Source organism: Lepus europaeus, chromosome X (genome assembly GCF_033115175.1).
Source record: "Lepus europaeus isolate LE1 chromosome X, mLepTim1.pri, whole genome shotgun sequence".
Taxonomy (NCBI): domain Eukaryota; kingdom Metazoa; phylum Chordata; class Mammalia; order Lagomorpha; family Leporidae; genus Lepus; species Lepus europaeus.
This window is the reverse complement of record NC_084850.1, coordinates 3,544,877-3,571,892: the sequence shown is the minus strand read 5'-3', so window position 1 is coordinate 3,571,892 and position 27,016 is coordinate 3,544,877. Positions and strand designations below refer to the sequence as shown.

Here is a 27,016-nt window from a genome sequence, read left to right as displayed (position 1 = left end):
TTCACACAGTGTTGACTGGCTCCTGGGATGGCTGGAAGGCCCACAATGGCCTTACATGACTGGCCATGATGGGCCATGCTGGCTGGGGAACTCGGCTGGGGTTATTGGCAGGTAGTTGGGTTCCCTTCCACATGGGCCTCTCCATGTGGTTGCTTGGACTTCCGCATAGCATGGTAGCTGAGCTCCAAGAAAGAGGACTCCCAGAAGCCAAAGTAGAAGTTGTAAATCCCATCATGACTACATCTGGAAATTACACAGCTCTGTTACATTGTATTGGTCAAAGAGGCTAGAAGGCCAATCCACATTCAAGGGGAGAGAGACAGACTCTACCTCTTGATGTGTGAGTAGCAAGTTCACCTTGCAAAAAAGCATGTGGGATGAGGACGGTTATCACAGCTGTCTTTGAAAGCACAACGTACCACAGGAGGATTATAGAGTAGTATGTCTCCAAGTATCAGACACATCTGGAGTATCTGCTGAAAACGCAGGTTGGAGGAGATCCCTGCGCACTTACATCTGAGGGTCGCCGAGCTACGGACCAAAGGCCAGACTTCTTAGCCTAGCATTCCGGAGCCTCCAGATGACCCTCGCACTTGTCTTTTCTAACTTCATGCTTAGCAACAGTACATGGCTTGAGGGTCCCTTGCACATAATAAGCCATTTAACATCCTCCACACTTTGTCCATAACTGTTCCTTCTGCCTGTAATGACGACTCTCACTGGATCAAGGACTTAGTCATTCTTTTAGATTCATCTTCTTGTCACCTTTTCTAGGAAGGCTTTTTTTCCCACTGATTGGGATACTTGTTTCCACAGCCCATGAGATTATACCTATTAACTGCTGATGTCATTGTCAATGTGTCTTTCTTTTTAAAAAATATTCAGTTGAAAGGCAGAGTGACAGTGAGAGAGAAGGTGACAGAGAGAGAGAGAGGGAGAGAGAGAGAGACTGAGAGAATCTTCCATCTACTGGTTGGGTAACCATGTTGAAGCTACCAGTCAGGAACACCACCCTGGTCTTCCATGTGGATGTCAGGGGGCCCAAGTACTTGGGCCATCACCTGTTGTCATCCCAGGCACATTAACAGGAAGCTAGGTGAGAAGAGGAGGAGCTGAGATTTCAACTAGCACTCCCACATGGGATACAGGTGTCCCAAATGGTGGCTTAACTCACTGCACTACAACACCTGTCCCTAGTTTGTCTTTTTCCTTCACTTGGCTCTCAAAATCTTTTTTTAAAGATTTATTTATTTATTTGAAAGTCAGAGTTACACAGAGAGGAGAGGCGGGTTGGGGGTGGGGATTAGTCTTTCATCCATTGGTTCACTCCCCAATTGGCCACAACAGCCGTAGCTATGCTGATCCGAAGCCAGGAATCAGGAGCTTCTTCTGGGTCTCCCATGCGGGTGCAGGGACCCAAGGAGTTGGGCCATCTTGTACTGCTTTCCCAGGCTATAGCAGAGAGCTGGCTTGGAAGTGGATCAGCCAGGTCTCGAACTGGTGCCCACATGGGATGCTGGCACTGCAGGTGGTGGCTTTACCCACTACACTACGGCCCCAACTGTCAATATCTTAGTCAGGGATATGTCAGATTCATCTCTCTCAAGTCCTGAGTGTAACTACTAAAAGTATGATAGTGTTACAGTGAATTCCCGTTTGGCACCACCCTACTTGAAGAATATGATACTTGAAATATGTTTAAAATTGCAGTGTTTTCTTTCTGATAAATCTCAGGGCAGCTAGGAAGCTTGCAGCTACTTGTAACAAAACATCCGATAAAACCGGGTGTCTCAGCATCAATATGGTACACACTGGGTGGCTTAAAACAACAGAAATGTATTTTCTCACAGCTCAGGAGCTAAAAAGTTTTAAGATCAAAGTTCTATCAGGGATTGGTTTCTGGTCAGGGCAAACGGTCACCTTCTTAATGTGAGCTCACATGGCCTTTCTTGGCAGCAAGATCAAATTCTCTGGGGTCTCATCTTCTTTTTTTTTTATTTTTGACAGGCAGAGTGGACAGTGAGAGAGAGAGAGAGAGAGAGAGAGAGAGAGAGAGAGAGAGAAAGGTCTTCCTTTTGCCATTGGTTCACCCTCCAATGGCCGCCGTGGTAGGCGCGCTGCTGCCGGCGCACCGCGCTGATCCGATGGCAGGAGCCAGGTGCTTCTCCTGGTCTCCCATGGGGTGCAGGGCCCAAGGACTTGGGCCATCCTCCACTGCACTCCCTGGCCACAGCAGAGAGCTGGCCTGGAAGAGGGGCAACCGGGACAGGATCAGGGCAACCGGGACAGCATCGGTGCCCTGACCGGGACTAGAACCCGGTATGCCGGCGCCGCAAGGCGGAGGATTAGCCTAGTGAGCCGCGGCGCCGGCCATGGGGTCTCATCTTTTAAGTGCACTAACTCCAATCAGTCCAGGGCCCTGGCCTCATGGCTAATTATTTCCCAAATGCCCCATCTCCACATACCAACACATTGGGAATTAGAACTTCAATATATGAAGGGGGTGGGGGAGGAAGGACACACACACATTCAGTCCATAACAGTGGGTTAACTATTTAATAATTTTGGAAAACCAGAAGCCTGCAGGGGTTGGTTTGCTAGTGAGTCTGGAGACTGTCCCTTCCTCCCAATCCTCCTAACTCTGTCATCCTTTCACGCTAGGATTGTGCCCTCTTGGGTGTCTTCCAAGGGTCTGGGCATCACAACCTCAATGCTCAGTGTGAAGGTATTAAGTGGGATTGGTCTGTCCTTCTGCCTATTATCACGAAGTGACCTTTAGGTGCCCTTAGGCAAGTCTGGGTCATAGGTCTCTTGTCCACAGCCAGAGCAATCACAGGCTAAGGGGCTTAGTCATGATCCCCACACCCATTACCGAGAAAATTGGGAGTGAGCTGGGAGCAGCTGATCTGTTGGATATTTGAACGTACGCAAAATGAGAAGGGAAATAAATCATCCCAAGAAACAAATGTCCTCAATGTCTTATTCATCAGCTATTGGCTTGGTTTTCACAGTGGTGATTTTTAATCAACAGAAAGTAAATGTTACTTTTAACACAAACCAAGGACGGAAGTTCCGAAGGCGGCATCAGACACTTGGTCGCCCTACAGATGGCACGGAGTTGGGTTTTTGTGTGTGTGGGGGGGGGGGGGGGAGGTGTGAGGGGGTGTGAGGGGTTAGTGAAGGGAAAAATGGAGTGGGGCAGGAACTGCTAAAAATGTATGAAATGGCTCCTGCTTCAAGACCAAGGGCGGCAAAGAAACCTGCGCTGTCCCCATCCAAAAACTTTTCTGGAGGTAAAATTGAAGAGAAAAAAAAAATTAATCCTGGAATCCCCCCGCCCCTTTTTTTACATCCCATATCGTTATAGCCAACCTGATTTGACTTACACAGCAAAAAGTACTTCATGCACCATTCGTTGCCCAGGTCGCTCAAGCAGCATGTCCTAGCCCCCACGTCTCGGCCTCCCGGGGGCGGGCGCCAGGTGGAGCCTGGGAGGGAGGTGGGGAAGCAGGCGCCGCGCCACGCGCCTCCCTACCCGCCTCCGCGCACCCCCTTCCGACCCCCGCGCGCGGGGCCTTGTGGGTAACGCGGGGCCGCCAGGTGACAGTTAATGGCGGCGGCCGCCTGAAGCGGGTGGGTAGGCGGCCGGGCGCTGTGGAGGGAGCCGCGTGGCAGAACCTTCCCGGCCGCCGCTCCCCTCCCGACTGCGGCTTCCCCGGGCAGCAGAGGGGGCTCGGCCGCGGCCCGGCGCGCCATGGACAGGCCGGCGGCGGCCGCGGCCGCGGCGGGCTGCGAGGGCGGCGGGGGCCCGGGCCCGGGCCCGGTGGGCGGCAGGAGGCCCCCTCGGGTAGCGGGGGGCGCCACTGCCGGCTCACGGCAGCCCAGCGTGGAGACCCTGGACAGGTAAGCGGAACCTGGGCGTTCACGGCCTCCTGCGTCCTGACGCCGAGGGCCCCGCGCGAGGCCCGGCCGCCCCTTCCCAGCGCTGCGAGCGGGGCTGGGCGGGCAGGGGCGGGGCGGAGGCGGGAGCTGGGCTGAGCGACCCTTCTCCTACCCCCTCTTCACCTTCCGGAGCACTCCCACCTTCCCACTCCCCATCCCAAGGCTGTCGCCTTCTGATCCGCCCTGAGCCGCGCACCTGGCTCACTTCCGCCTCGGGGGCCGAGCTCGCCGAACTCCCGGTGGGGCTTCGGAGCCCTCAGATCACTTCCCGCACCACCTCCTATGCTGCTTGAGGACCTCTTTGGCTGCCCTCGCCCTGACCGTGAATTTTTTGAGCGCAAGTTTCAGTCGGGTTCTGGTGCTTCTAGGTCCCCCTGTCGCGTGCGGTTTAAAAACCCAAATTGCGCTGCTGCTGCTTAGGGTCTTTGGATGCTTCAGTCGGGAGTGGGGATTGGGGTCGGGACCCTGATTTGAAAAACTGGCATGGCAAACTTCCAAACTGCTTGGGAGACCAGGGCACAGAATGGTTTACTTTCAGTTCTTCATACTTCCAAAGAACCGGATTGTTGCTTCCACGAACAGAGAAGCTTAAGGCTTGTGCGAAACGAGAGAAGTAGGATGCAAAATCCGTCCATGTCCAACTGGGAAGGGTCACCCATCCTCAGAGACAAGGCATGGTTCAGCCCGTAACCTGCTCCATCCAGCTTTCCCACCTCTTGGCCCCTTCCCTGGCAGGAGAGCACACTTAGACCACAGGCACTGTTGGAATGTAGCTCGGGCAGTTGCAGATGTTCATTCCTGCCTGGGAGTTTCCAAAAGCACAGGACCAACAAGAAACTCTCTCGTCTCGTCTCTACCTCAGTGTCATTACCATGCATTTTAACAGATTAATCACTCAAGCGATCAGCTTCACTGAAAATAATCACAGCTAAGACAACACGTTGGACTGTCTGCGCATCTGCGGTAGTGAGGAGCGTTTGGTGACTCAGAATTCAAGATGGTTTTGTTCATTGGCTTAGCATCTGTTTGAGAATACAAGCCAACTAGCAGTTGAAATCGTGTGAAGCGCTAGGCTCGAGGTGAACACAGAAGTACACAAGATGAGGGACACATGCGAAGCATTGAAGGAGCTGGAGGCAATTAGAATACGGCACCTCCAAATACGACTCATATTCTGGTTTCCTTCAGCGATGTTAAGGATTGCAGATGTCCAGGCACCGGTCTGAAGGCTTCTGACTTGGGGAGTTCAGGGTATTTTTCAGAAGTTCCACAACCTCGATAGGGATCCACTGCCCTGTGGGTACCCAGAGGTTGGGTGCTTGCTTTATCTGGTGGTGGTGGGAGGCTGCATAGTACAGGCAGTAAGTGAGGTTCTTCTGAGGAAACTGACATTTGAACTAAATGGTGAAGAATGAAAAGAAATTAGCCAGGGGATGAGGTGAAGGGGAGCTTTTGGACCACTTGCAGTGCAACATTTGGTCATGCAGGCAATGACATATTGTTAGGAACTGGCAGGAGAGAAGGCCTGTTACCTGGGGAAAGAGCCTGCCTAAGGCATTGTGCGCTTCTTCAGTTAACAGGTGATGCTTCTTAGAGTGTGATCCTGCATCATCTGCATTGGAGTGCAAATGCAGATTCTTGGTCCTTACCTTACAATTAGTCCATATACTAGGAGAAGGAATTCTGCAGTTTTAATAAACACTTTAGCCATGAGTGAGATGGGCCATGTGGCCTGTTTTGGCGAAGATGTTCCTGGTTTACCTGTTGGAACAGTGTAGCTAAAACATTTTAAAATTTTAAACATTTTAAATGTTTTAAACATTTAAAAAATTTGAGATGGGGGGCCTATGCTGTGGCACAGTGGGTTAAGCCACCGCCTACCACACCAGCATCCCATATGGGTGCCTGTTCAAGTGCCCACTGTTCCATTTCACATACAGCTCCCTGCTAATGCATGTCAGAAAGCTGTGGAAGGTGGCTCAAGTACATGAACCCCCTGCCACCCATGTGTAAGACCCAAGCAGTTGGGGTCGGCGCCGTGGCTCACTTGGCTAATCCTCCGCCTTCGGCGCTGGAATACCATATGGGCACTGGGTTCTAGTCTCGGTTGCGTCTCTTCCAGTCCAGCTCTCTGCTGTGGCCCGGGAGTGCAGTGGAGGATGGCCCAGGTGCTTGGGCCCTGCACCTGCATGGGAGACCAGGAGGAAGCACCTGGCTCCTGGCTTCGGATCAGCATAGCCCTGGCCGTAGCGACCAATTTGGGAGGTGAACCAACGGAAGGAAGACCTTTCTCTCGGTCTCTCCCTCTCACTGTCTGTAACTCTACCTGTCAAATAAATAAATAAAAAATCTTAAAAAAAAAAAAAAGAAAAAGACCCAGGCAGAGTTCCAGACTCCTGGATTTGGCCTGTCCCAGACCCAGCCATTGCAGCCATTTGAGAAGTGAACCACCACATGGAAGATCTCAATATCTCTCTTCTCCCTCCCTCCCTCCCTTCCTCCCTCTTTCTCTGTAACTCTGCCTTTCAATTAAATAAATCTTTAAACAAATTATTTGAGAAAGAGATAGGCAGTTAGCCAGAGAGTTTTCCCATCCACTTCCCAAATGCCTGCAACAGCCGATGCTGGGCCAGGGATGGAGCCAGGAGCCGAGAATGCAATCTAGGTCTCCCACGGGGGCAGGAAGTGAATTACTTGAGCCATCCTTGCTGCTTCTCAGGGTCTTCATTGGCAGCAAGCTATAATCACCTTAGAGTGAGGCAGCAAACCCAGGTAATGCCAGTGTGGAACACAGGCATCTTAACTGTTGGGCTAAATGCTCACTCCTGGTCAGTGTAATTGTTAACAACCTCTTCCTTCAACACTCAGTTGTGCCTTGGTTTGGATGAGAAATTATACGGTCATTTTATCTGTGGGGACTAGAAAAGGCTTTCAGCCAGGGAAACTATGGGATCTCATATGACTTCCAGAATGATTGCTCTGCATAGTGTGGCAGATGGACTGGAGGTGGAGAGTCTAATTGGTAGGTTTTGAAAGTGCTTGATCATGCAGTTATTCTGCAAATATGAGTCCCTACTCTGTGTCAGGCATTGTATTGGGCCTGAGGATACAGCAGGGAATAAACACAAATCCCTGCCCTTATGAAGTATATGTTTGGTGAGAGAAAGCCAAAAAAAGGTAAAATAGGTTTTCTGTTAGATGATGGTAAGTGTTAAGGAAAAGGATTCTAAGTTGGGGGGGGATAAGAAATGTTGGGGATATGTACTTTGGTTGGAATTTTGAATAGGATGATCAGGAAAAGCCTGAGGAAGGTGATATTTGAGCAATGCCCCCAAAGAAGTGAAGGGTCCAGCCATCAACATGGTTTGGGTAGTAGCATCCTATGCAAAGGCTTTGGAGTGGGATAGTGTACAAAACTGCAAGTATCAGCAAGGATTCTAGGTGCCACAAGCAAGTAGGGAATTATGGAAAAAGGATAAGGTCACAGGGCAGCTGGTGGAGAGCCTTGGTTGCCATGGTAAACCATTGGGGACTTTGGTTCAGAGGGGTGACATAATCTGCTATATATTTCAGTGGGGTCTCTGGGTGCTGTGTGGACATTAGACTTAAAGGGTAAGGAGTTGGAGCAAATTGTCCAGTAGGAGGCTATTGTAGTAGGCCAGGTGAGAGGATGGTGGCCTAGCCCAGAGTGATGGAATGGAGGAGAGGGGGAGTGATCAGATTCGAGATCGAATCCAAAGCAGATCTGAAGCCAGTAGTGTTCACTGAAACTTGGTCATTGGATATGAGTGAAGAATCAAAGAGGATATCAAGTTGTATAGCTTGTGGGAAAATTGTGTTGCTTAGACTGAGAACCATCTGGAGCAGGTTAGGAAATAGGCTCTCAGCTCTGGACATATGAATTATGAGATGCCAATTAAATGTCCCACAGCAGTTGTCTGGAGAGGCACTTGGTGCAGATGTGCATGGACTTTGGGGGTGACATCTGGGCTAGAGACCCGAACTGGAGAGTCATTTGCATGTAGGTAGGACTTAAATTCATGAGATGGGAGGAGAGCACAGAAGAACGTTAAGAGTGCTGGTGTGGGTTTTCAAGATGCTTAGCAGGTAAGAGTGACACAGCCTAGGGAGCATTTGGCTGTGAGGCTGAAGCACTGGGGATAAGAGGGTGAACCCTGGTTTTCTGGCTGAGGTGTCGGAGTAACTGGCTGTGCCTTGTGCTGAGTTAAGAACACAGGAGGCAGTATTTTGGGGGGCTGAATGGCCCGTGCCAATTTAGACAGGGTGACTTGGCAGGTTCTGGGGACCAGACTAGTAGAGAGTCTTGTCTGCAGGAGTGCCAGCCTTGAGATCAGAAAGGGTCCCGTTGGAGAAACAGAGCTGGGAGCCTCCAGCCTACGACTGCTGTTTGATGCCAGAGTGTGGAGTGTGTCTGCAGGGACTAAAAAGGAGACAGAGGGAAGAGGAGACCTGGCCTCCCTTCTCAGTTCTGTGCTCTGGACAAGTTCTGTTCACAGTTGTCTTTGAAGAAAGGCCCCTCAGTGGAACCTGGCTCTGCAGACCTACCTGTGGGCCCTCAGTTCTCTTCTGAATGTTGTGCTTCTCTTAATGATGATGGGGCTGCAGTCCCTGAGAGCATGTGGCTTGCTCAAGGTCATGGAGGTAGCAGGTGACAGCAGTAGGACTGGAGTCCAGGCCTCCTGCCTGCAAGCCCACTATATCCCATTGTTTGTAATCACATTGGCCAGGACACTTCTAGTTGCAGGTGACAAAAACCACAACTCAATCTAGCTTAAGCCAAAATGAGTTAACTTGGCTTACATAATTGCTCCAGATAAGGAGTGGCAGTCATGAGTATAATGAGATCCAGAGTTGTGAATAGTGTTGTAGAGACTCCTCATAACTTGGTTTTCTTGTTGGGCTTTCTGGCTCAGAGATTTCCTCATGGTGGATGGGGAGTTGGGGTTTGGAGTGGTGTGGTGGGGCATGGCCTCCAGCAGTTCCGGGGCAGATCCATACAGCTCCAGGTCCAAGAGGAGCCTGGGATTGGCCAGGCCTGGGTGACTCACCTTAAGTAGGGGAGGGAAAAGGAAGGGGCCAGCCCTCTTCTGTCCTCTTGCCACTGAATTATATAAAGTTGGGTTGGGCAGTTCCTCAAAGTAAAAAGAAGTGTCCCTATCAGAAGGAGGAAGATAATGCAGGTCACTCATGGTCACCAGTTGGGTTTCTAAAGATTTTCTTCCTATATTTACAGTTAGAATGAGTACAAACACAAAAAAAACCATTATGACAAGAAAGGTAGGATACGGTTAGAAATGTGATCAATGGATTTCTGGCATCATAGGAGCTTCTGCCCCCGCCCCCTTTTGAAGGTAGGAAAGACATTTATTTATTTTTTAAAAAAAATTGTAAAGATTTACTTTATTTGAAATGCAGATACAGTGAGAGGGAGGGAGGGAAAGAGAGAGAGAGAGATCGAGAGATCTTTCATCTGCTGGTTCACTCCCCAAATGGCCGCAACAGCCAGGGCTGGACCAGACCGAAGTCAGGGGACAGGAGCTTCATTCAGGTCTCCCATGTGTGCAGGGGCCCAAGCACTTGGACTATCCTCCACTGCTTTCTCAGGCACATTAGCAGGGAGGTGGATCAGGAGTGGAGCAGCTAGCACTGGAACCGGTGTCCATATGGGATGGTGGCCCTGCAGGCAGTGGCTTAACTTGCTAAGTCAAAATGCTAGGACATAGGAAAGAATTTAAAAGTTAGAATGAACAGGACAAGTAGAAAGTAAATGACTTTTGTTACTGGAAGGATGAAGGCGATCTTGGTCTGTGTTTCATATAGAAGAATTTCCACATGGACAGGACAGTGAGCAAAGCAAGAATTATTTAAGTCAGAAACCTCCTGTTGCTGTAGTCAGGAGGGGGCTCCAAGGGAGGAATATCCTCTGCCCACTCTGCCAGTGTTTTCACTCATACTTTCAAATACACAGATAACCACTGGAGTGTCTTCATCAGAGGTTGCAATTTAGATGGATAGTACAGACCATCAGTTTCCTTATTTCACTTTAGGTTATTTTACATATTGTCTGGGAAGTCTAGGTGTTTGTAGCCTTCAGATACGTAAGAGTTGATTTAGTCAGTCATCTGAGATTTTAAGGATCTGAAACATTCTTTACAGTGAAAGCTACTTGCAAGGTAAACTTTCATAAACATCTTTTGCCCTCTTGCTTGACTTCTTAAGTGTTTTGACAAATCATGAGACAGCCCGGCTTTTGGGGGGGCAATTTTAATTCTCTTACTGTCTAGTTTGTTTATAAGGTGATCACAGTCCAGCCACTTAACAGTTATATGGCCTTGGACAAAACTGGAGCCTCAGTTTTCTCATCTGTAAAATGGGTCACTGTGAGGCTAGTAAGGCTACTTGTGTAGAAATGCTTGGAACACATTAGAGCACTGCTATGGGGGAAGATGCTATATCGCCTTTGCATTGTCATGTTTTTGTATAAGGCAGTGTCTGGCATCTGCAGTGCTGGCTTCAGCTCAGTGGGTTGGTCACCATTAGTTGTGCCATGTCCTGGATAGACAACCACTTTCTAACAGTCCATGTCATCTCTACACCTCTGATCTGAAAAGCAAGGTAACTGGCCAGTCCCTTTTCAACCTCCTTGTCACACCATATTTGTGAGGCTCTGATTACAAGCAGAAGAACCTTTCATAAATTGCCGAAGCACCTGCAGAAATGTAAAGTAGCATCATTAATATACACAGAACATCATTTTTCTAGTCTGCCTTAGAAAATCACGTCTTTTCTCCATTAAGAGCCACTTTGGTGTGCTCACAACTACATTGTTCTCTATACTTAGTTGCCATCGTGAAATTGATTATTTGTAAAGCATATGTAGTATAGTACGTATTTCACTTTAGAATTAATTTTCGGTATACATTATAAGTATTTCTTCCTTATAATTGTAATGAAATAAGCCCTATTAAATGATAGAGAAGAGCATGCTATACTATGTTACACCTAGAATCTTAAAATTCTTTTGAAAAAAAATTGGTTTGACTCACTTAAAATTAACATGGAAGCTGGTGGTGCAGTTGTTAAGCCACTATTTGGTTCACCTGTGTCCCATATCAGAGTGCCTGGTTCCAGTTCTGGCAACTCCATTTCCAATCCTTGGAGGAAACAGGTGACAGATCAAGTAACTGGATCCCTGCCTCCCACATAGGAGATAAGGATTGAGTTTCCTGCTCCTTCCTTTGGCCTGGCCCAGCCTCAGCTGTTGCAGGCATTTGAGGAATGGATCAGCAGAAGGGAGGTACTCATATTCATTCTCTCCCCTCTCCCCTCTCCCCTCAGGATAAAGCTGCCGCCTGCAGCACTGGCATCCCATATGGGTTCTGGTTCTAGTCACGGCTGCTCCACTTCCAATCCAGCTCTCTGCTATGGCCTGGGAAAGCAGTACAAGATGGCCCAAATACTTGGGCCCCTGCAGCTGTGTGGGCGACCCAAAATAAGCTCCTGGCTTCTGGTTTCAGATTGTCCCAGCTCCAACTCTTGCAAACACTTGTAGAGTGAACCAGTGGACAGACAACCTCTCTCTCTCTCTGCCTTTCCTTCTCTCTCTGAGTAACTCTGACTTTCAAATAAATAAATAAATCTTTAAAAAAAAGAAAATTCACCTGGAATCTAACCTTACTTCCTGGTTGTCAGTTGGTATTTCAGTTCTTTTATTAAATGTAAAGGTAACCAAATAGTTCAATGTTCATCTGAAAAAAAGAAGTGTGCATGTATCCCTATTAAGTGCTCGTTTTTGTCACTAAGAGCCTGTGTTTTAAAACTTTTTAATCATGCTGTTTCTTTTAGTCCTACAGGATCACATGTTGAATGGTGCAAACAGCTTATAGCTGCTACAATTTCTAGTCAGATTTCAGGTTCAGTGACATCAGAAAATGTATCCAGAGATTACAAGGTAAGCAACTTTAAGTGTTTAATTCATTATCAGTATTCTGAGTAGCCAAGAAGCTTTGCAGTTTTAATTCAAATAAGCCTTTGGCCTCGTGATGCTCAACTTCATTTGCTTAGGAATAAAGATGAAAGGCTGTCTGCTATTAAAGCTGCAATTTAGAGGAGGACTTTTACTCATATATAGTCTATATGGTCAAAGTTTTTTAACTGAGAGGAACAGCTGTCTTCAGATTATGGTCATTCTTTGAAAAATTAGGTTCCATGTTATAATAAATGCTTTATATCTTCTTTGTTACTATTCTGAATTTCAAAAAAATGTCTTGATGCACACTATTTCCCATGCTTATAATTCTGTTTTGATGTAGGAATTACCTGTGAGTATTTAGTGTTAACATATGATACTACAATGCAAAAATACCCTTGCAAAGTCTCTAAAGAGTACTATATGGACAGACTCACTTTTTAGTACTTAAGTAAAAAATGTCTTTTTTTTTTAAAGTGGGATTACCTGCTGATTCTAAAGTCTGATAAGCTTGCCAACAGATTCTGGTTTTCCAGTATTCTGGAGCATATAGGTGCTCAGTAAATACTTACTGACTCAATTAACAAACCAAAAATTGTTTATTTCATCTTTGGTAAAGCCAAAGCCTAATTTTGTTTTAATGGTGATAAGCTACTAACAGTGCAGTACAATGAAACCACCTTTACATTTCAGTAGTGTTCAGTTGAATTGAGGTTTTAGTTTACTATAGTCATTTCTGCCTGCTAGTAAGAGATGATTGGTTTTTTTTATTTATTTGTTTTTATTTAGTAAATATAAATTTCCAAAGTACAGTTTATGGATTACAGTGGCTCCCCCCCCCCCATAATTTCTCTCCCACTCGCACCCCTCCCATCTCCCGCTCCCTCTCCCATTCCATTCACATCAAGATTCATTTTCAATTATCTTTATATACAGAAGATAGATTCAGCGTATACTAAGTAAAGATTTCATCAGTTTGCACCCACACAGAAACACAAAGTGTAAAAATACTGTTTCAGTACTAGTTATATATAGCATTACTTCACATTGGACAACACATTAAGGACAGATCCCACATGAGATGTAAGTACACAGTGACTCCTGTTGTTGACTTAACAATTTGACACTCTTGTTTATGGCATCAGTAATCTCCCTAGGCTCTAGTCATGAGTTGTCAAGGCTATGGAAGCCTTTTGAGTTTGCCGACTTTGATCTTATTCCGACAGGGTAAAAGTGGAAGTTCTCTCCTCCCTTCAGAGAAAGGTACCTCCTTCTTTGATGGCCCCGTTCTTTCCACTGGGATCTCACTCGCAGAGACCTTTCATTTAGGTCTTCTTTTTTTTTTTCCCCAGAGTGTCTTGGCTTTCCATGCCTAAAATACTCTCATGGGCTCTTGAGCCAGATCCGAATGCCTTGAGGGCTGATTCTGAGGCCAGAGTGCTATTTAGGACATCTGCCATTCTATGAGTCTGCTGTGTATCCTGCTTCCCATGATGGATCGTGATGATTGGTTTTTTACAAGTGTGTGCTAAATGTGTTTGGAATCCCAGAACCACCTAACTGCTCCTTGTTTAGGGCCTTTAGCCTCAGTCCCTTTTTAGTTCATAACAAGTGCAGAAATCAACTCAAGAGGCCATGTGTTTGAGATTTGGCTATAGTGCTGCCTCTTGCTTCATGTGAGCCAGCAGGTGTTAGTGATTATGCCTACCAGAGGATGGCATAGCTGTGGATTAGTAGAAATTGGATAAGCTACCCAGCTAGAAGAGTGACAGTATGAGAACATTCCTTAATGGTTTTCCCCCTCTAGCTGATTTTCATGTTTGCTCACAAAGGAGCAGTTGGGATTTGTGGTCCGCAAAACCAGGCTGGGCAGACATACTGCCTTTGAGCATCTGCAAATCCCACTGGTCTCAGTTGCCTTATGGCCCCCACTTTGGCTGGGAAACTGCCTGTTGAAGAAGAGGCTTAAGGACCCATAGTAGCAGAGAATAGCTGTCAGGCCTTGGGGTGATTTTCTTTATGGCCAATTATGATTAAAAGGTTTTTATTATGGTTAAATAGTTGTTTGCGTCGTGTTACTTCTATAACAGGTTGAATGTTGACTCTACATAGTTTTCTAACCTTTACTAATAGATCAGCCTGAATCCATACTTGAACACAAAGCAACTAAGTTTTTAAAATTTTAGTCTATTTCCAAATTTTGTGTAGCACAATGAGCTCACATTGGAATGGTTTAACAGATGGTATTCAGAAAAAATAAGGCTTTTGTATGTTTAGGAAATTGGATTTTAAATCCCTACATCAGATCACAGGTAAAACCTTTGATGAGTTACTACAACAGAGCATGAGCATGTTTTCTAACTGTTACCCTGTTTACTCTCTGGCCAAATCTGCATAGTGTTAAATTTGTAATTTAGGAGTTCTTATGCTTTCTTCAAGGAAGAGTTTTCTAATAACAAAAGCCTGAAAGATTTCTAAATCACAAGGATAATTGTGTGTGCTACTTGCAAAGTACTTCTTAAAATCAATGGTAACCAAGCAGGGCCTTTGAGATCCCTCTGCTCTCTGGCCTTTGAGCCATTCCATGGGGTTGAATGTAGGTCCAGATAGAATTCCTTGAGGATTTAAGTTTCAGTCAACGGTAGATAATATTTGAAATGATCCATTGCATAAATATCTTATTGAAAAACACAATTCATTTGGAAGTTAATTTGTTGCAGGTTAAACTCAAGTCAGTAATTAAATAAGAGCAGATGTTTGTATGGAGTAGATAGCTTGCATCTTATTTGAAATGTTGATTGTCTTTGAGTTGTAGGCTGCTGAGAGTGGTTGCACAACTTCCTTCATCATTATCAGCCCTCTGACGTGTAGGCTATGCGATTTTATAATAAATGACATGTTCATTTAAGTCTTGATACAACCCAGTGTAGTAGCTATTATTATAATCATTATTTAACATATGAGGAAACTGAGGCATGGAACATGTAAGTGACTTGTTTGTGATCACGGAGTTAGAATTGTGATTTGAACCAAAGTTGTCTTATTTAATAGAGTGATTTTTTTTTTTGGCCAGGCAGAGTTAGACAGTGAGAGAGAGACAGAGAGAGAGTTATAGACAGTGAGAGAGAGACAGAGAGAAAGGTCTTCCTTCTGTTGGCTCACTCCCCTAGTGGCCGCCACGGCTGGCACTGTGCCGATCTGAAGTCAGGAGCTGGGTACTTCCTCCTGGTCTCCCATGCGGGTGCAGGGACCTGAGCACTTGGGCCATCCTCCGCTGCCCTCCTGAGCCACAGCAGAAAGCTGGATTGGAAGAGGAGCAACCAGGACTAGAACCCGGCACCCCAACTGGGACTAGAACCCGGGGTGCCGGCACCACAGGCGGAGGATCAGCCAAGTGAGCCACAGCGCTGGCCCTCAAATAGAGTGATTTTTAAATCACCCTGAGGTCTGCAGGTTTTCTTTTCTTTTTCTTTTTCTTTTTTTTTTTTTTTTGAGATTTATTTTATTTGAAAGACAAAGTTAGAGAGACACGGGGGTAGAGGGGGATAAATCTTCCATCTGTTGGTTCACTCCCCAAATGGCTGCAATGGCTGGAGCTGGACTGATCTAAAGCCAGGAGTCAGGAGCTTCTTCTGGGTCTCCCACATGGATGCAGGGGCCCAAACACTTGGGCCATCTTCCACTGCTTTCCCAAACTCATTAACATGGAGCTGGATCAGAAGTGGAGTACACGGGATTCAAACCGGCACACATATGGCATGCAGGCACTGCAAGGTGGTGGTTTAACCCACTATGCAACAGCACTGGCCCCACCGGTTTTCAAAAATGTGACCCTTGGGGTGCCTTAATGCAGATCCCTAGGCCATATCCCAGACTTACTGAATCAGAATCTCTGAGAGAAGGAACCCAGGGCCTCGTGTATTTCTGATGCACAATAAAATCTCAAAACCTTGACTTCCTAGCTTTGTATTTGCTGAAATTGGTGAGAGGACCGTGTATTTCTGGAACATTCCTAGCAAATTGAAATGATTAGCAACTCATGTTAGATTTTGGAGAACAATTCTTTTATTATTTTCTTATATCATAAGTTGTCAGTCATCCAGGGTCAAATCACCCAGAGTATAGTAAGAATATCACTGGCATCATGTAAGATGAATTTAGATAGTATATTCATGGACATATTTTCATAGTTATATAATTATTTTATTGTATATTAGGAAAGCCAGCACATAAAGCTGATGATTTAACAGATGTTATTGCATAGAGAAGGCAGATTATAAAAGGGGATGAATTTTACATCAATATGAAGATAAATATTAGTACAGGTGGTATGCAGATATAGCAAGGCAAACTTGCGGAGGTGGAATGTGGCATGACAGAAGTTTGGCAAACATTGTACTGACTGAAAGAGTAGGAAGCTATTATGTTGAATTATGAGTCAACTGAATTAATAAATGCATGCTTTAATACCAATTCATCCTGAAGATGAGCCTGATAATTAAGACTACTAGAAGAACTGTAATAACATTTTTTGTTTTGCTTGCCCACCCCTCCCCACTATCAGTTTCTTTCACTTTTACTATGCTAACAACAAATAGTAAAAAAAAAAAAGACTTGAATTTGTCAAAAACTTTAAAACAAGATGTGAATGTAATCTTCTTCCATAGTTTAGGTGAAATAGTACAGTTACAGATTGTATTGAAACGTTTTTAGAATCTGTTAGTAGAAGTGACACAGTTGATCACAGCCCCTATTGTTTGGAAAGTTTGTTTGGAAAGTAAACTAGAAAGAGGGAACATGATGAAGTGGTACAAATAGCACAGGTTAACTTTTGACCTATAATATCTGAGGTCCAGTTTCCTTATCTATAAGGGTAAAAGGGTTTGAATTAGATTATAAACCTCTACTTGTCCTTCTTTTTAGAACATTCTTCAATTATGTTTTCTCCCAAATGATTTGATTCTGGCTAGCCTTATGAAAATTAGGCACTTGGTGCCGGTTGCCTGCAGTGCTGGCATACCATATGGGTGCTGGTTTGAGTCTCAACCATTCCAGTTCCCTGTTAATCTGTCTAGGAAAGCATTGGAAGATGGTCCAAGTGCTTGAGACCCTGCCACCTACATGGGAGACTAGGATGCAGCTCCTGGCTTTGACCTGACCCAATCTGGATGTTGTGGCCATTTGGGGAATGAACCAGAAGATGGAAGATTCATTCTCATTCCCTCCCTCCCTCCCTCCCTCCCCCTCCCCCTCCCCCTCGCTCCCCCTCTCTCCCCCTCTCCCTCTGCCTCTCTCCCTCCCCTTCCTCCTCTCCCTCTCCCCCTCCCCCTCCCTCCCTGCCTCCCTCCCTCCTTCTCTTCTTCCTTATCCAACCCTCCTCCTCCCTCTCCCTCCCCCGCGTCACTATGCCTTTCAAATAAACCTTTTTTATATAAAAAAAAGAAAATTAAGACACTTTAGTTTTAATATGATGCATATTCTTCCTTTGGCTCTATCATTATAATCACCTCCCTGTTCTCTCTTTTTCTTTCCCTCAGCCATGTACACTCAGTAACTAGACCTCTCCTCTGAACATTCTAAAGAAAATGGAGTAGGTCTGTACTAAGTTTAATTATTTAACAAGATAATACTACAATAATTATATTCTGGATTGTCAACAAAAATTTCAAGGAGTGCTTTGGAGGGAAGGAAAAGGCAGTGTTTGGGAAAGACTTCGTTAAGCTTTAGCTACACCTTGGTTAATATTTCTTTCTTTTCTATGAAAAGGGGAACTTGATCATGATCTTTTAGGATGCATGAGTATAATCCATTGTTGGTAGCCTAGCCTCATGATGTACTTATTATTCAGAGGTTGCAAACTTTTTTTAAATATTTATTTATTTATTTGAGAGTCAGAGTTACACAGAGGGAGGAGAGGCATAGAGAGAGAGAGAGGTCTTCCATCTGATGGTTCACTCCCTAATTGGCCGCAATGGCCGGAGCTGCACCAATCTGAAGCCAGGAGCCAGGAGCTTCTTCCAGGTCTCCCACGCGGGTGCAGGGGCCCAAGGACTTGGGCCATCTTGTACTGCTTTCCCAGGCCATAGCAGAGAGCTGGAATGGAAGTGGAGCAGCCGGGTCTTGAACTGGCACCCATATGGGATGCTGGTGCTTCAGGCCAGGGTGTTAACCCACTGCGCCACAGCGCTGGCCCCAGGTTGCAAACTTTGATGCCTGCATTGGCTAGTTAATGAGCTAGGCAGACACGAAGGAGTTCTGTGGAGAACTGAACAGTATAGCCTGCCTGCCCTGTAAGTGGTTAATTTTCAAAATGCCTGCTACTGTCTGTCTGAACCACCAACTTAGAATCACTGTTAGTAAACAAGTGCTATCTTATATACTATAGTTCTTTTATTTTAAAGATTTATTTATTTATTTGAAAGAATTACACAGAGAGAGGAGAGGCAGAAAGGGGGGGGGGGGGAGGTCTTCCATCTGCTGGTTCATTCCCCAATTGGCTGCAACAGCTGGACCTGTGCTGATCTGAATCCAGGAGCCAGGAACTTCCTCTGGGTCTCCCACATGAGTGCAGGTGCCCAAGGACTTGGGCCATCTTCTGCTGCTTCCCCAGGCCACAGCAGAGATCTGGATTGGAAATGGAGCAGCCGGTACTCAAACCGGCACCCGTATGGGATTCCAGCACTACAAGCGGTAGCTTTACCCACTACGCCACAGCACCGGCCCCATCTACCATGGTTCTTATAAGAAAGAATTCTCGGCCGGCGCCACAGCTCACTAGGCTAATCCTCCGCCTGTGGTGCTGGCACCCTGGGTTCTAGTCCTGGTTGGGGTGCTGGATTCTGTCCCAGTCGCTCCTCTTCCGGTCCAGCTCTCTGCTGTGGCCGGGAAGGCAGTGGAGGATGGCCCAAGTGCTTGGGCCCTGCACCCGCATGGGAGACCAGGAGGAAGAACTGGCTCCTGGCTTTGGATCGGCACAGCATGCCAGCCGTAGTGGCCATTTGGGCAGTGAACCAACGGAAAAGGAAGACCTTTCTCTCTGTCTCTCTCTCTCTCTCTCTCTCTCTCACTGTCTAATTCTGCCTGTCCAAAACAAAACAAAACAAAACAAAAAAACAGAAATGCTTAAAAAAAAAGAATTCTCTTAAAAATGTCAAGACTGGGACTTCTGTGTCTGGAAAAATGGAGCAGATATATTTTCTCTTATTCTTCACAGTAAGTACAACTAACAACTCTGGGCATTATCTGTAAAATAAACAGAATACCCTGAAAGGCAAAGAATCATAGGACCCAAGCAATGATGTGATGGCGCATTCCTGGGTTTTGTCATTGCCACATATATGTATCCCTGACTCATTGTTAAAGAAGCCACTGACTCAGAAATGCCAACAGGTCTAAGAAAAAGCCTACTCTGTCTAGCTGGTGGGCCAAGACAGGGACAACCTAGCAGAAAGAACACTTTACATGCTAGCCACCGTACTCCAGTCAGACCACAGGAAAGAACAGTGGTCCCATGCCTGCCCCACCAGCAAAGACAGCCAGGGAGCCTAGATTCTAACTATGCCAGGCTGTAATGGAAATGGACTACCAATTCCCTGTAGTCAACAAAAATTTCAAGAAGGGCTTTGGAGGGAAGGAAAAGGCAGTGTATGAGAAAGACTTCATTGGGCTTTAGCTACACCTTGGTTAATATTTCTTAAAGTGGATACTAGTCTAAGAAAAGAGAAACTTGAACATGATTTTTCAGAATGCATAAGTAGGCCTAGTGGAGAGCCAGTACTTTTGTTAGTAAGGAGGTTACCTCCCTCACTGTGGTGTCAGTGGAAACCATGTAGGGTGCAGCAGTGAGACGCCCTTTCCCCTTCTAGCCAGGGAGCTGTCTGGAGGGCTAGCTAGGAGCTACAACTCTTGCTCTTTAATGTCTGTCAATGGGGGCTGTGTGAAGAACCTGGACATCTACCCCTACTTGAAAGTGTTGAAGTGGGGCCAGTGCCGTGGCGCAGTAGGTTAATCCTCTGTGGCACCAGCATCCCATACGGGTGCTGGTTCTAGTCCCAGCTGCTCCTCTTCCAGTCCAGCTCTCTGCTAGTACACCTGGGAAAGCAACAGAAGATGGCCAAGGGGCCAGTGCTGTGGCATAGCAGGTAAAGCTGCCACCTGCAGTGCCAGCATCCCATATGGGCACCGTTTCAAGTCCTGGCTGCTCCTCTTCCAGTCCAGCACTCTGCTATGGCCTGGGAAAGCAGTGGAAGATGGCTCAAGTGCTTGGGCCCCTGCACCTACGTGGGAGACCTGGAAGAAGCTCCTGGCTCCTGGCTTTGGATTGGCACAGCTCCGGCCGTTGCAGCCATCTGGAGAGTGAACCAGCGGGTGGAAGACCTTTCTCTCTGTCTCTCCCTCTCACTGTAACTCTACCTCTCAAATAAATAAATAAATCTTAAAAAAAAGAAAGTAATGAAGTGATGCTTTCCTTCTCCTGCTGGAGCAGTGTCAGAGAAAACAGAAGATTTAAATAAATAACATCCAGAGTCACAAAATGCAGTGCCCCAAATGTCCAGATTGCAGTTGAAAATCACTTGTCATACCAAGATCTCAAAATGATTGAAAAAAGGAAATCAAGAGATGTCAAAACTGAGATGGCAGGTTAGCATTATAAGAATGTATTATGAGGGGCAGCACTGTGGTATAGCAGGTAAAGCCTCCACTTGCAGTATTGGCATCCCATATGGGCTCCGGTTTGAGTCCTGGTTGCTCCACTTCTGATCTAGCTCCCTGCTAATGGCCTGGGAAGGCAGTGGAAGATGGCCCAAGTGCTTGAGCACCTGCACCCATTTGGGAGACCCAGAAGAAGCTCTTGGCTCCTGGCTTTGGATCAGCCCCAGCTCTAGCCATTGCAGCCATTTGGAGAGTGAACCAGCAGATCAAAGACCTCTCTCTCCCTCCCTCTATCTGTAATTCTTCCTCTCAATTTTTTTAAAAAAGAATTATGTACAAGAGTCAGATAACCCAACTCCTAGGGTTTCAGAACTGGTCAGGGTTGGCAGTCAACCTTTAGACTCTACCCATTTTATGTGTGTAGCAATTGAGACCTAGAAGGCAGACATTAGGTGGTCCCCAGGCCTTCTGACTTGAAATCACTGCTGACTCCTCCGGCTTCCATCAGAATCCGATTTGAGAAGAAAATGATCCTGTGAATGTGCATGAAATGGCTTATTTCAGGAGAGGTGCAAAGTGAACCAAAGAGAACTTAGAGATTTGTGGGTAAGCCTCTATTGACCTTTGCCCTCTGATTTTGAGAACACTGAGAATTTCATTATAATAGATAAAGAACTATGTGAGTTTAAAAGCAGATTATCTTCCTACCCCTCTCCAAACGTTTTTTTAAAAAATGATTTAATTATTTATTTGAAAGGCAGAAGGGAAGAGAGCAGTCTTTTAACCACTGGTTCATTCCCCAAACGGTCACAACAGCCAGGTCTGGGTCAGGCTGAAGCCAGGAGCCAGGAACTCCATCCAAGTTATGATATGAGTTATGATGATATGAGTGGCAGGGACCCAGCCACTTTGGCTATTCTCTGCTGCCTTCTCTGTCGCAATAATAGAAAGCTGGATAGGAATTGGAGCAACTGGGACTTGAACCTGCACTCTAATGTGGGATTCAGGCATCGCAAGGGATGCTACAACACAGGCCCTGACAAGTTCTGTCTCTCTTACTTCTGCTGTGGTCAGTATTTTTGTGAAAATATTATTACGAATGATATGTTTTAGGTTTCTGTTTTTAGTATCAATTTATTTACAAAGCATCAAAAATTAATTGTAACAAACAGATATGCAAATAACATAGCATGCTGGAATGGAGGTTTGGAGATAGAGTGAAGATGAGAAATAGAGGAAAAGATAGTGATGTTCATTTCTTTCTTTTTTTTTAAGATTTATTTACTTATTTGAAAGGCAGAGTTAGAGAGGTCTTTCATCTGCTTGTTCATTCCCCAAATGGCTGCAATGGCTGGAGCTGGGCTGATCCGAAGCTAGGAGCCTAGAACTTCTTCCAGGTCTCCCAGTGGGTACAAGGGCCTAAGGACTTGGGCCATCTTCCACTGCTTTCCCAGGCCATAGCAGAGAGCTGGATTGGAAGAGGAGCAGCCAGGACTTGAACCGGTGCCCATATGGGATGCCGGCACTGCAGGTGGCAGCTTTACCTGCTAGGCCACAGCACCAGCCCCCTATTTCTTAACAAACATAAAGGGAGTTAAGAGATATTATATGCAGTGGCCAGCGCTGTGGTGCAGCAAGTTAACGTCCTGGCCTGAAGCATTGGCATCCCATATGGGTGCCAGTTTGAGACCTGGCTGCTCCACTTCCTATCCAGCTCTCTGCTATGGCCTGGGAAAGCAATGGAAGATGGCCCAGGTCCTTGGGCCCCTGTACCTGTGTGGGAGACCTGGAAGAAGCTCCTGGCACTTGGCTTTAGATTGGCACAGCTCTGGCCATTGTGGCTAATTGGGGAGTGAACCATCGGATGGTAGGTTCTCTCTCCCTCTCTCCCTCTCTCCCTCCCGCCTCTCATCTCTCTGTGTAACTCTGACTTTCAAATAAATAAATCTTTTTAAAAAAGAGAAAGATATTATGTGCCCATTTAATAAGTCAGAATAGGGTTTTAGGGCTATAGCTTAAATGTGTTTCTTCTAGAGACACATGCTGTGGTACTTCAACAGAGTAGTTAGGGGCACAAATCCAGAGCCAGTCTACTGGGATTTAGACACTTGCTCTGCCACCTTGAACTTGTCCAACTTAATTAACTGTGTCTTGGTTTTCTTATCAAAAATGGGCCAATAACAGTTTTTATCTCACAGGGTTCTGAAATTATTTAATATGTATAAAATGCTTAAAAGAGCGTCTAGAACACAAAAGTCATAACAGCTGTTGAAGGAAAATAACAAAAGAAGTAAAAATTATAAACTTTCAGCCAATAGAGATTGGGAAGAGGGAGGTGGTTTGAAAAAAACTTATTTTCTCATCTTTTAAAATGGGACATCAATAAACACTCTAAGTTGATAAATCTGGAAATTGAGAAAGTCACCAGAATTAAAATTAGGTCTAGTTGTGTTAGCTACCTTTGGGAAGGAAGACTTTCTGTTTTGAGTTTTTAATTGCTATAAGCTTTGTTACTTTTATTACCAGCTTTCTTGAGGTATAGTTAACAAATCAGAAACTTCACATATTTTAAAGTATACAATTTGGTAAGTTTTGACATTTGCACACTTGTGAAACCATCACCACAATTAAGACGAGCACTTCTGCCATTCTGCGTCTTCCCCATGAAAGCCAGATTTAAGCTTTTTGGTCTAAATTGTCTATATTTAGGAAAGGATTTAATTCTCTCTGAGCTACAGCATTACTTCGTATAGAATACCTTTTTGACTCCAAGAATAGTTTCTTTTTATTTATTTGTGGAGATTTATTTATGTATTTATTAGAAAGGCAAGTTAGGGGCCGGTGCTGTGGCGTAGTGGGGTAAAGCCGCCACCTGCAATGCCGGCATCCCATATAGGCACCGAGTCCCAGCTGCTCCACTTCCGATCTAGCTCTCTGCTGTGGCCTGGGAAAGCAGCAGAAGATGGCCCAAGTCCTTGGGCCCCCTGCACCCGTGTGGGAGACCCGGAAGAAGCTCCTGGCTCCTGGCTTCGGATCGGCTCAGCTCCGGCCATAGCAGCCATCTGGGGAGTGAACCAGCAGATGGAAGACCTCTCTTCCTCTCCCTCTGCCTCTCTTCTCTCTCTCTGTAACTCTGACTTTCAAGTAAATAAATAAATCTTTTAAAAAAGAAAAAAAGACAAGTCACAGAGAGAGAGACAGATATCTTGTATCTGCTGGTTCGCTATCCAGGTGGCTGAAGTGGCCTGGGCTGGGCCAGGCTGAAGCCAGGAGCTTCATTTGGGTCTCCTACCTGGATGCTGGGGCCCATGTGCTTGGGCAATCCTTTGCTGCTTTCCCAGGCACATTAATAGGGAGCTGGATCAGAAGTGGAGCAACTGGGGCCAGCGCTGTGACATAGCAGGTAAACCTGCTGCCTGCCCATATGGGCGCCAGTTCGAGTCCTAGCTGTTCCGCTTCTGATCTAGCTCTCTGCTATGGCCTGGGAAAGCAGTGGGAGATGGCCCAAGTCCTTGGGCCCCTGCACCTGTGTGGGAGACCTGAAAGAAGTTCCTGGCTCCTGGCTTCAGATTGGCGCAGTTCTGGTCATTGCAGCCATCTGGGGAGTGAATCGGGATGGAAGACCTCTCCCTCTCTCTCTGTCTGTCTCTCTGTCTCACTACCTCTGCCTCTCTGTAACTTTGCCTTTCAAATAAATAAATAAATCTTTAAAAAAAAAGAAAAAGAAAAAAGAAGTGGAACAACCAGGACTTAAATCTGTGTCCATATGAGATGCCAGCGTCACAGGTGGCAGCTTAACCTGCTGCGCCAAAATGCAACACCCCACCTTAAATTATTTTATTTATTTGAAAGGCAGAACAACAGAGAGGAGAGAGATTGATTGATTGATTGATTGATTGATTTCCCATCCTTTGGTTCAATCCCCAAATGACCATGACAGTGAGGGCTGGGCCAGGCCAAAGCCAAGAGCCAAGAACTCATATCAGGGTCTCCCACGTGGGTACAGGGGCCCAAGGACTTGGGCATTCCTCCCAGGCACATTAGCAGGCAGCTGGATTGGAAGCGTAGCAGCCCTAATTCAAACTGGCACTCCAGTATGGTACCTGGCATCACAGGAGGAGGAGGCTTAACCTGCTGCACCACAGCACTGGCCCAACAGTATTTTCTTTTAATGATGTTTTTTTGAAGTCTGTATTCATGTGATTTTCTTATCTATCCCAAGTAAAAACCATAAAGCTAGTGAAGAATCTGCTGTGATTTTTCTTTTTTGATGGTGTATGTTTGATAGAACATCCAGCTGTTAGATGATAGGATTTCAAACTTCGGGATAAGGAACAGAGATGATTAAAGTCTCCCTAGTTGCTTTTCAGAAGTTCCATCCATTCTGTGGGCTGTTTCCTCTGACCAGGACTTTCTGAATGCGTGTGCTGCATGTTTGATTAGGAGTCACAGGCCTCAGGTGTGGGGCTAACTGTTGTTCAGTTGAATGAAGCTTGGCTTCTCCTATCCTCTAGGACCAGCCACTGCCTCCCGCCCCCACACACACCACCAGAGCTTTTCTTTTGCCATGCAGTGGGTGCTGAGACAGGGAGTAGACACTTTACTATCAGTGGAGTGTCCATATCAGAATATGATTCTGAAGTCCCAAGTGTGAGATAAAGTATAGTTTCATAGAAATCATGTTAAGTTTTTTGGTTAATGAAACTTTATGATACCAATAATCTTTTAGTTGAGCTATGCTCTGGGTCAGTTGTGGGCATTCTGCTGGGTTATTTGGCTTTGTTTTGTTTCTGTGGGCTGGTTTGCGAACAGAACTGCTTTTTTATATTATTTCTATGTGGAAAAATTCCAAACAGAAACACAAATGGACTTTTCAAACACAACCTGTTTGTGATAGGTTGTAATAGCCTTGACAGAAAGGGTTTATGTTTAAAATAATGTAGTTTGTCTTTGCCTAAGGGCAATACATTTCCCAAGTCATAGATTTCCCTCAAAATTATAGGACAAATATGTTAGGATTGATTTGATACTGAGTGAAACTTTGACAGCAAATGTGTTAAGATTGATCTTGGTTGATTTTATTTAGATGATTATGTTTCTTAGGGAATTGGGCTGTTGAACTTAATGGCATCTTTCACAGGTCAATAGTAACATGTCCACGATGATGATATTCTGTATTTTAACTAACAGGTTTTCAGGAGGCCTGACATAAGGGTAAGGATATTCGGCTTTTGGCAAATGGGCCTCCTCCTTGTGTGTGTCTGTGCTTTATCGATCACTTAGTCTATTTAGTGTTCTTTACCTTCTCACTGGTTTTTATGAGTCACTCAGATCAATTTGCTCTGCTGTGTCATAGCTTTAAGTGTTCACTAGAAACGCTTTATTTGTTACAATGTTTTTATGTGCAATAAAAGCCGATGTGTGTGAGGGCAGGAGGCTAAAATTGTTAGCAGTGTACAGTACTGGCTTTTGTTGTACTACATGAATTCTGAGCAAATGTGTGTTTGTGGCAGGGATTTATAAATAGTGGTCTACCGAGGCCTCTTTGAATCTTGTTTACGTGTAATCCATGACAAAGAATGTATCAACCAAAGAAAAAGTGATCAGTTGTTGCCCATTATGTTAAGTAAGATTTTGAGTCCTATTTGTGTTTGCATGTTGAATCCAGAAAAGCAGAAATTCTCATCTTGAAGAAAAATTTAGCAAAATCAGTCTTAGTTGGCATTTTTAGAAATACATATATAGTGGATGATAGCTTATATTTCCTCATAATTTTCCTTCCCTTTGTTTCAGAATGTTCATAAAGCAAGACAAAGATTGGTAATGTGCATGCATTTAAACCTTAGTATCAGACATTGAAAAATTAACCTATTTCCATTAAATGAAAACAATGTGGATTTTGATAGCATAATTTAATGACTTTAGAAATTTTAATCTTATTGAAACGAATGAAGCAGTAAAAGAAGCAGATTAAGTCAAATTCTTGTTATTCTGGTTGGTTTACATTTTTAATCATGTTTGCTCTATGTTTTCTTTTGTTTATGGGAGTCATTTTCTTTCACTGGTTCACATTGTTGAAGACTACTGTTTGGCTTTACACTTGCATGGACTTTGAAATTTTTTTTAACTCATTCACTTTTCTGTTTTAAGAATTTTAATCAAAGAATGATTCCATTTTCTTTGTATTAGAAAAAAATGGAAATTTCAGAAAACTGGCTGTGTGTAAAAGTTACACCGCCTTGAAGGATAGTTGTACCAACTGTGTACTAAATTCAATCTGATGATAAAATATAAAAGTGTGTTGAGCAGTTATTTGTACTTTATTGACAGTAATGAAAGATGGGAAATAGTAAATTCTTCCAAAACTTTGTTACTTCTTCACTGGCTGCCTTTTTAAGAAATACTGTCATTGGAACCAAAGTTTCATGAAGT

General features: G+C 45.2%; 1 protein-coding gene across 2 annotated transcripts in view; it reads left to right on the top strand.

The window, feature by feature from the left end:
- The first annotated feature begins 3,608 nt into the window (after positions 1 to 3,608).
- Positions 3,609 to 27,016, top strand: part of MTMR1 (myotubularin related protein 1) — a 75,800-nt gene continuing 52,392 nt past the window's right edge. The window contains exons 1-3 of one of the 2 annotated variants that reach the window (XM_062183708.1): positions 3,609 to 3,903; positions 11,809 to 11,914; positions 25,775 to 25,798. In XM_062183708.1, the coding sequence (XP_062039692.1) occupies positions 3,755 to 3,903; positions 11,809 to 11,914; positions 25,775 to 25,798 (279 nt within the window). In that variant the 5' untranslated portion in view covers positions 3,609 to 3,754. The remainder of the gene's footprint in view (positions 3,904 to 11,808; positions 11,915 to 25,774; positions 25,799 to 27,016) is intronic. The other variant, XM_062183709.1, reaches the window with a different exon arrangement.